At 36.0% G+C, this 10,504-nt stretch overlaps 1 protein-coding gene across 1 annotated transcript; it reads left to right on the top strand.

Annotated features, from left to right (window-relative positions):
- Positions 1-7,087: 7,087 nt before the first annotated feature.
- LOC107828322 (U-box domain-containing protein 45-like) lies at positions 7,088-10,278 on the top strand. The gene is made up of 2 exons (XM_016655604.2): positions 7,088-8,959; positions 9,198-10,278. Exons 1-2 carry the CDS (start codon positions 8,373-8,375, stop codon positions 10,111-10,113), a joined length of 1,503 nt encoding a protein of 500 aa, XP_016511090.1. The 5' UTR covers positions 7,088-8,372; the 3' UTR covers positions 10,114-10,278.
- Positions 10,279-10,504: the final 226 nt, after the last annotated feature.

Here is a 10,504-nt window from a genome sequence, read left to right on the forward strand (position 1 = left end):
AAAAAATTGAACTCGATTTAATTACGAATTTTGATACAAAACCAGTCCAAATCACCTCAAATCTTACTCAAATTTTGTATATTGACTTATCTATATGTTTTCAATGAATTTCAACTATACTCATTGAAAAAAAGTTTCTTTTTTGCTTAGATCTTTGGAATATTATATTTTTATTTTTATTTCATCACCTTATTTGCTACCTCATCCATGAAATTTCCTTTCCGTCTTGCATCTAATGTTGGTAATCATGCTTAAAAATATGGAAGGAGATTTTTGCATGTGATTCTTTGAGAGAAAGAACTTTATTTATTTGCTTTTTTAATTTTTATATGTGTTTGACTAGTTTTGGTAAGTCTCTGACTAATGGCTAGAGGTTGGTAAGTTGACACTTATTTGGGACATTTGTGTAAGTTTTCTTCTTTTTTTGGGTTTGATATTGTGAAAGTTTATATCATGTGATTATAAATGTGAAATTTATTAGAATATGACCGCACAATATATGACAAGATAAATCATATTAATATTGTTTAATAAATCTACCTGATATACTATAATCTTAAAATAATTAAAGTGATTCTCTTTCTGTGATGGAGTCTCGTAATTAGGGGTAGGCATCGGTCGGTTCAGTCCGGTTATGAATATTATAATCGATAAGATATTAGTTATCGGTTATCGGTTTACCCGATAAGATAACTCAAGATGATGTGACAAGCCAATATCATGATTAGCATATTCTAAAACTGCACTCTCATATTCAATAGCCTTGTTCAACATCAAGAATGTAGAATTCCACCTTGTAGGAACATCCAAACATAAAGATTTTCTAATTAGATTTTCTTCATCACAACATTCCTGAAACTTTTTCCACCTAGCAGGAGACTGCCTGATATATCTCACTGCTTGCCTAATACATTCAATAGACACAATTGATTCTTTTATACCATCATGAACAACAAGATTCATAATATGAGTCATACACATCACGTGAAGGTTGTGCAACTTTCATAAAATTCATATAACCTTCCTTTTCAACAAAGCTAAAAAGAAGTCTATCAACGATCACCATACGACACAAAGCTTTCCTACATTGTTCTTGATCAAATTTCTAAGGAACAACAGCTATATCACCCTTATTATCCCCCGGAACAGGTTGAAAGGCTAGTTTTGATTGACTTTTTGCAACATCTAAAGGCATTTTTTTACAATTGGTTATATGTGTAAGCAGTGATTTCGTACCATTATCTTTTGTATTAGCAAAATATTCTCTTTTGCAATATTTACAGGCACCCTTTTGATTTTCTTCCGAAATAATAATTTGGTCAAAATGATCTCATGCAGGAGACCTCTTTTTTCTTTGTCTCCTTACTATCGATTGAACTAATTGAGATTGTGCTGTTGCATTTGAATTAGAAGCTCCACTTTCATCAATAACCTTATCAATTATGATATTTTTAGCCATGCATTTGTGTCAATGCGAGTTTGAATTTAAAAGAAATCAAGCAGCGAGGCGACAACATCTTAAAAAACGAATTAGAAGAATCTAGACATAAGGCAACTGAAGATGAAAAATCTAGACATAAGGCAACCGAACAAAATACATATTGGTTATCCTACACCTACTTTCTCTGTGACTTTACAATTAATATTCTCATAAGTTTTTCATTCTTAAAGCTGATTCTATGATTTCCTAGTACAAGACTTAGTTGGAGCAACATAGACAATTATCATATCATCACAAATCCTTTACATACCACTAGGAGTGCTTAACGTGGAAGACCAACTTAAACTTGACTTGAAATTGTTAAATGAGTTCCATGTAGACAATGAGTATGAATATGTACAAGATTAGTTGTTAACTACATTCAAGCAATTAGTGTGTTGCACATTGGAATAGTTACCCAAAGTCTGATCTAATCTGAAATTTTGCATAAAACAGATAAGTTGAATTCAACAGTCAACAAACTGGCCAAACCTAGGGCACAATAGGCAAAAACCATTGAAAAAAATCAATATATTAGCGAGAAACACATAAAAAAATCGAAAACCGCAAATACATTTTCCTTTTTATTTAGCCATCTATCATCCAAAATCAATTGGCCCGACATATTTGGAGTCAGTCGCATTACTAAAAGGGGTAAAACGCATATTCTCAAAAGTTTTTCATTCTTAATGGTCAAACTCAAAATTTCTTATTAAGGATAAAGGAACTTGAGCAAATTAATTTCATACTAGTTGTGGTGGAAAATCAAAATAGAGCATAAACGATTCGGGTAGGCAACTCAAAAATAAACTGATTAGAAAAAATGACACGAAGATGGATTAGAAATCAATAAACGATTGAATCAACTGAAGATAAAGATGAAGGCAAATAGGCAACCGAAGATGAAGATGAAGCAACTAAAAACTTACACGAAGAATGAAGATGAAGCTGAAGAATGCGGTTGAGAAATATGAATTGCGAAGCAACTGAAGAGTGAATAGTCTGAACTATGAAGAATGCGGTTGAGGATGAGAAAGAATAGGAAAGAATGAAGCCCTAGCATATCCGCACATGTATATACTTAAGGGTAAAGTATTAATTTCGTTAATTCTTATTGGTTATCGGTTAACCCAATAACAGAATTGCCAAATCGAGGCCCGAACCGATAACCCAATAGTGAAAAAATTCTAAACCGTTACAGAATCGTTAACCCATTAACCCAATATCGATAACCCAATAAATAATTAACGGTTCGGATTATCAGTTTTACCCGATATATGGCCAGCCCTACTCGTAACTATAATTATAAGATCATTATACATCATTTTTATTAATTTATTCCTTGTCTACTGTGTAATGTATGACTAATTATTAGTAAAAGCATAAGATCCATATATGTTTAATAGAAAGAATTATATCAATTTAGAGCCTGTACTTATTGTGTAACTGAAATGTAACTAATAATTAATAGGGAAAATTAGACATAAATATAACTAATACACATATATTGCAACTAAGTGGGCTATATTTAACCTTGCAAAGGTGTAGTCCAAAAATAAGTGGCTAGGATTCAACATTCAACTTCAAATAGGTTCTCGAAAATATTATTCAATGTTTTTTTAAACGCTCAAGCTTTTAATCTGATTTTCGAATCAGTAATTGTGATATAAATATTAGTTCAACAAATCACATCCATTTAAGTGGTGAAAACTATATTTTTAAGATAATCCACCATCGTTGAACACACTTAAACAAGAAGATGGCATTTGTGCAATAATAAATACATTTTGAGGTTAAGTCTACTAATGAAACTTAGAGGGAATACGACACAAAAGTTCAAAGAAATCTTGACTTCATTTCTTATTTACTTTAAAATATAACAGTTGCACCGTAAACTTTTATATGGCACGTGATGGTAGGTTAGTAACTCGTATTTTAATCATATTTTGCACTCTAATTACTGCACTTTATTCGTGTTTGAGTTTAATTGATGATGATTTGCACTTATTGCGTGTTGTATGCATTGTAAGAGATGATTCTGAGTTAAGAATATATTTTGGAGTTAAATTGAATAATTTTGAGCTTTAAAGCATATGCGGTCTCGGGATTTGAGTATTGCAGGGGCACCACTTTAAAAACAAATAAAAATAAATTGTAGGAGCCCATAAATTAACTTGGATCATCAAATATGCATAGGTACTTAAATAATCCTACAAACCAGTGCCTCTGTCCAGTTTTTGTGCTTTTAGTGGGGGAGCATAAAATACTTAAGGCATCTTCACTGCATATATATAATTTATATATAGTTTTTTGCCGAGACTAACAGGTTCTGGTGACCGCCCTTCCCCCAACGTAGGCCCGCTCCTGCTTTGAAGTATGAGTAAAAACCCAAGAAATTAAATCGGAATCATGTTCGGGGGTCGAAGACCAAGTTTGGATATCAAAAAGTGAGAAAAAATCCCACTCTAAGACTTTTTGCACTAATGCGCCGCATGGGGCGCGGCGCGGCAATGCAACTAAAGATGTCTGACATAATTTTGTTCTCTTAACTTCTCCATTGGCGCGGCGCATGGTGAGCCGCAGGGCGCGTCGCGCCTGTGCAATTTGACAAGTTTTGTCATTTCGGCCTATAAAAGGGAGTTCCGTTCGGACCCACTTCTACATAGTATAAATACACCAAAATACGATTTTGAGAGGACTTTTGACCTACGGAAGATTAGAAAAGAAATGGAGACTCCAAGACATAAGAATTCATCATTCTTCCATCAACTCAGTACCCAATTTGGATTGAATTCATATTTTCTTACTTAATTTTATATGTGGTAATTTCACTATTATGGAGTTGTTTTCCCTTAGGTTTATTATAGACATGGTATATTGTTAATTTGACTAGGAATTTGATTCTTGATAATTGCTTGAATTTATTTATGGAGTTTTGAATTGTATTGTGAAGTTGTTCATTATTTTTGCTTAATCGGAAGAGGAGTTTGATATTGAAGTTCTTCGCATCTTATGCTCTAGTTTAAATTCTGATTCATCTAGGTAATCGAAAGAGCCTCTTGAATTTTTAATTGAATTAGGATATAGAAAAATATTCGTGAGAAGTTACTATTTAGACTAAAACCATCATTATATTCATAGCATTTGCTCGTCGTGTTTCAATTGGATTATATCCGAAAATTAAACTTTAATCGAAAGAGGAACCTTAACTTCAAGTGTAATCTAATAATCTGATGAATTCGCGAGAATCAACAGTATTATAAACTATCTTGAGTTAATTGTCTTACACATGTCTAGTCAATCGCCTTACTTCTCGCATTGATATTTCTGTGTTGCTCAATTTTTATTTTTCGTGATCAATTGATAGTTGTTTTAATTTTAGTTGATAAACATTCCAATCAAAATATTGATCGTCATGGATAGCAGTGAACTAAGAAACTATTCGAACATTGTTTAAATTCAATTCATATAGAGACAATAATTTTACTATACCGTCTTTGACTAACGAGTATTAATTTTGTGTTGTACTTTGCGCTCGTCAGTACGTTATGTATCTCATTTTTAAGGTAATGAATCAACCTTCTGAAAAAAAAAAAAAGTGAAAAGCAAATGTATATAATTGAAGGAAAAAAAAACGTTAAGTTTGAGGAGGCCCGTATATGTTATCCCATAGTATACAGATAACCGAATGATTATTTATTCATTGTAATATAGTTAAGAAGAATTTTCATAAACTATTATAGTTTAATGCCTAGTAACTATAATTTGTCTATTTACCATCTGTAGCTATTATTTAATTGTTACTAAATTATATCACTTGTATTCAAACGTACAACTGTGAACTGTATTCGTTCGTGCACCGAATACAATGTGTATCAACTATATTCGTCCGTGCAATTGTATTCATTCGCGCAACGAATACAATATGTATCAATTGTATAACCAAGGCGAAATATAAGAGTATATACAAATGATACAACATTTGTTTTTATTTTTTTGGTAAGAGGGGAAACGCGCAGCCGTTACAACCTCTGTCCTTTGGGTGAGCACTTTGTGCGCACGGGGTAAACCTCCCCGTGTAATAGCTTGCTGTTACGCCTCGCATTATTACGTCGATGTTACGCTCCGCAGTAATTTATTACGATGATGTTACGCTCTGCAGTAATTTATTACGACGATGTTACGCTCCACAATAATTTATTACGATGATGTCACACCCTGTAGTATTGTACGTTGAATTTGTCGTAAGATAATTGACATCAGTTCAAGGACAAGATTATTTGGAGATTATAAATATTATGTAATTTTAAATAAATGATGAGTAAATTCGTGAAGGTGAAAGGGTAAACGAATCAAAGAAAACGAGTTTCGTCGAAATTTGATAATTTGGGATAAAATATGGTCCGAGCTATAATACCCAGAATTTATGGATTAGTGCCATACAAGGTACCACATGACCATGATGGTATGTATTATAATGTATGTTAAAAGCGGGTAATACTTTAAGTAATTTGAAATAACTCTTAATTATGTGAATAATTGGTTAATTATTGGATAATGAGATATTACCTAATTAATTAGGGAATTGTTGGATAAGGATTTATTTCCACTACGCGGCAGCCCCCCTCCTTCAAATTAAGTGACTCGTACACCTAGATTGAAAGGTGGCAAAGGTGTTATACACAAGACACTTACGTGTAAAGCCATACATAGAAGTTTGGTATTTTTGGCTTCATTTGGCCTTAAGATACGCAAGTAAGTGATCTTATAGTGTTCGTCCTATTATGAAGATTGCAAAACAGATGTGAGAATATATGAAGGGAATTCATAACGTCTTCAACAATTCCTACAAAGATTCCAACGCTAGCAACCTCAATCTAACGAGATTTCCACAAGATTTCTTGAAACAAAAATTCCAACGAGATTTCTTAGCATCTTAAGCAACGTGAGATTTTGCAATTATAAGGGAGTACGGTGCAACCTTTCTCAAGAATATCGTACGGGTTTTTTCCCTACTCCAAGTATGTTAAGGCTATCTCTTCTTTCTTTTTCGTATGATTTATACGACACGAACGAAAGGAGCAAATGCAAAAATTTCATAAATGACTTTATTCATAGAAGTATTAGAGATGCCTATATTCTTGAATTTCCATAAGTCTTATTATTCTATCGTCTGTTCATGGGTCTCAGAAAATACGCAAGTTGATAAAGTTTGTTTCATGATATTAATCAGAGGTATAATGGTGTTATGACGTTCCGAGAGATTTTATTGACGCACTTCTCATGCATTGCATTCATTTATACATGTACATTGACCCATGACCAGATCGACGTTATATACGCGTATATATATATATATATATATATATATATATATATATATATATATATATATATATATATATATATATGGGATATGGGAAAAGGTTACGACATTATATACACACCACCACCTGATCAGCTGGTATACGTTGATGATTTGCCCATAGTGGCCGAAATGATATGATGGGATGCCCTCAGAGGCTTGATGATGTTATGAACGCATATACCTATGCATGATATGACATTTATATGCATATGCATGACATTATAAGTATTAAATGATTCGCAAAGCTATGCAGACGTACATGTTGAGTCTTTTACTCCATGTTTCTCCCATGTCTATTATTTACTGATTTTCATTTCTTATATACTCGGTACATTATTTGTATTGACGTCCCTTTGCCTGGGGACGTTGCGTTTCATTCCCGCAGGTCCCGATAGAGAGGTTGAGAGTCTTCCAAGTAGGCTATTAGCTCAGCGAAAGGTATTGGTGCGCTCCATTTGCTCCGGAGTTGCTTGTTTGGTCAGTATGTTTTAGACATATATTGTTTGGTATGGCGGAGCTCTGTCCTGACCCTTATGACAATTATGTATTCTTAAAGGCTTGTAGGCAGATGTCATGTACGTAAAATATTGTATGGCCTTGTCGGCCTATGTTGAGTGTACGAGTGATCGTTTTGGGTCTTATAGGCAAGTATGTCATATGTATAAGTTTATTCCCTCATGCTTTACTTCGGTTTATTTACCCATGATGGAATGATACGAAAGATACGTTATGTTGGTACTCGGTTGTGTAAGGTACTGGGTCCGTCGCGGCTCTCGGTTTGGGTCGTGACACGTGCAAACTACACAAGGGACGTAAACCGCACTAGACAAGCCATGTGCGACATGTTCAACCCAGAAAGCATTGAGAGAGGAATCGATCCCAGGTCATCCGTAGACCGTACGGATAACCACCCTCCAAACCAACTAGGCAAACCCGAAGGGTTAATACAACATTTGTTGTCGCGTAATTTTCACATATAATTATGGCACTATAACATAATTTGTAACCAAATGACTACCCACGGTTTTGTCTCGTCCAAAAGTGCCAAGCAAAGTGCTAACTGCTAACTTTGGCATTGAAACATTCATGTCCAACTTTACTCAAAGGGAAGAAAAAACAACAATTTATGGCGAAGAAGATTTTTTTTAATTTGGGAGACTGGGGTCGGTGGTGTACTGGGAAATGGCTTCTTTTAGACGGTGTATGCCTCTTCATTCTTCCCTTTTTTCCAACTACTTTCTCTTCCCTCCACACCATTATTGAGTATTACTTTCCTCCACACTGTCACTGTCCCTCTTTCTCTTTCTTTTTTTAATAATTCAATCATATAATATAAATATAGTAGACTCCACAGCACAGCGCTGCACTCTCCACTCCTTGTGCACACCTAAGTAGTGCGCTAGCTCTTCTGCTGCTACTTTTAGAGTTTGTTTAGTTCGGAGAAAGTAAGAAACACGCGCCTCCGTTCTCCGTCCCCGAGGTAACAATCAACCGTCGTGTAATGCAGCATTGCTGAAAACTAGAATGGGCAAGTGTCATCGCGGAAATGACGTGGCATCGGTCGTCCTCGACCGCCCTTCTTCCACTCCTCCCGGACCTGATCACTTCAAGCTATGGTCTTCTTTTTCTCGCGCTTCCTTCCGCCGCATGATCCTCGACGCCTTCCGCTGCGGTGGCGGCGGACGTCACAAGCGTGCTTCCAAGTCTCCTTCCGATCAGCCTCCGCCGGGACCGGGACCTGTCGATCCCGTCAACCTAAGATCTGAATGTGAACGCAACGTAAAACAGAAGAAACCTGCCGGATCCGACAGGTTGTCGGAGCTGTTGAGGCTTTCGGAGTCGTCAGAGAACGAAGAAGACGTCCGGCGAAAGGAGCAAATGTTGGAGGAGTTGAAGGGAGTAGTCAAACGCTTACAGAGTAGCCACGTCGACGCCGTTTTGGAAGGAGCCAAGGAGGTCCGGCGGTTTACTAAAGAGGACTCCGACGCCAGAACCACCCTTGCTTTGCTCGGAGCGATTCCACCGCTCATAGCATTGCTTGATTCAGAAGATTCCGTTTCTCAGATCGCCGCTCTCTATGCTCTGCTTAACCTTGGAATTGGCAATGATGCGTAAGTTTTATTGATTTTCATTGTGCTTGATTCAGTATACCTATTGCTTTATTCTAGTCGAGTTTAAGTTCTATGCTGACGATGTTATTTGTAAGTAACTTGCTAACAAGTTAAATTATTGATGTTGTAAATTTTTTTGTTACACATTCGGTGCATATAGTTTAAATCCATTCTCTAGTATAGTAGAAGTACATAACAATGGTAGCTAATTTTTGCTATTTTTCGTTTTTAAATGTAGAAATAAAGCAGCCATCGTCAAGGCAGGGGCTGTTCACAAGATGCTCAAGCTAGTAGTAATTGAATTTCCAAACCCAGAGGTCGCTGAAGCTGTAGTTGCTAATTTTCTTGGATTGAGTGCGTTGGACTCCAATAAACCCATAATTGGTTCATCTGGAGCAATTGCATTTCTGGTGAAAACTCTGAAGAATGTGGAGAACACAAACAGTTGTCAAGCTAGACAAGACTCATTACGAGCGCTTTACAACCTTTCCATCTCGCCTTTGAACGTTTTCCCCATACTTGAGAGCGATCTCATATCGTATCTCATGAACAAATTGGGAGATATGGATGTAACCGAGAGAATTCTGTCCATTCTTTGCAATGTAGTATCAGTAGCAGAGGCCCGGAAGGCAATTAGTAGTGTACGTGATGTCTTCTCCATGCTGATTGATATTCTGAGTTGGACGGATGCACCAGGTTGCCAAGAGAAAGCATCATATATTTTGATGGTGATGGCTCACAAGTCATACGGAGATAGACAGACAATGATTGAGGCTGGAGTTGCTTCAGCCCTGCTCGAATTGACCCTTCTAGGCAGCACATTGGCTCAAAAGCGGGCGTCCAGAATCTTGGAATCCTTGAGGGTGGACAAAGGGAAGCAAGTTTCTGAAAACTATGGAGGTGGTGGTGTGGGCGCGACGATATCTGCCCCACAAGCTTCTACGGCATATTCTTCAAGTGTTCAATTGAAAGATCGGATGGATGATGATATGATGAGTGAAGAGAAAAAAGCAGTGAAGCAATTAGTTCAACAGAGCTTGCAGAGTAACATGAAAAGGATAGTGAAAAGGGCTAACTTACCCCATGAATTTGTTCCTTCTGATCATTTGAAGTCCCTCACATCAAGCTCAACTTCTAAGAGCCTGCCATTTTGAAATGACTCAGTATTTTGGTAGCTTGGTATTTTCTAGTTAAGGTATGGTTTTGTCTTAGCATGTCTTTGATGCAGTTCTAGTTTTGGAAACTATATGGCAATATAGTCAAACTGGTATATTGTAAATTTTAGTATTAGTAAATTAGTTGCCTTCCTTCTTGCTTAATTTCGTGTTCATGGATATCTACTACTGTTAGAGAGTTTGTCCTTGCTCTATATTTAGTTATTGTAGACCTCCCATGCTAATAAAAAGAAGTGGCATTGTTGTTGATCGGATTCATATACATTTGCTACATATGCAATGGAGTATTTGTTATGTTGTGGGAGAGAGTTTACAAGACTATATTGCAGCAATATCTCTTTCTGAATCTTGATTTTCTAGTCAACTTGAT

Source organism: Nicotiana tabacum, chromosome 23 (assembly GCF_000715075.1).
Source record: "Nicotiana tabacum cultivar K326 chromosome 23, ASM71507v2, whole genome shotgun sequence".
In the NCBI taxonomy this organism is placed as follows: Eukaryota; Viridiplantae; Streptophyta; class Magnoliopsida; order Solanales; family Solanaceae; genus Nicotiana; species Nicotiana tabacum.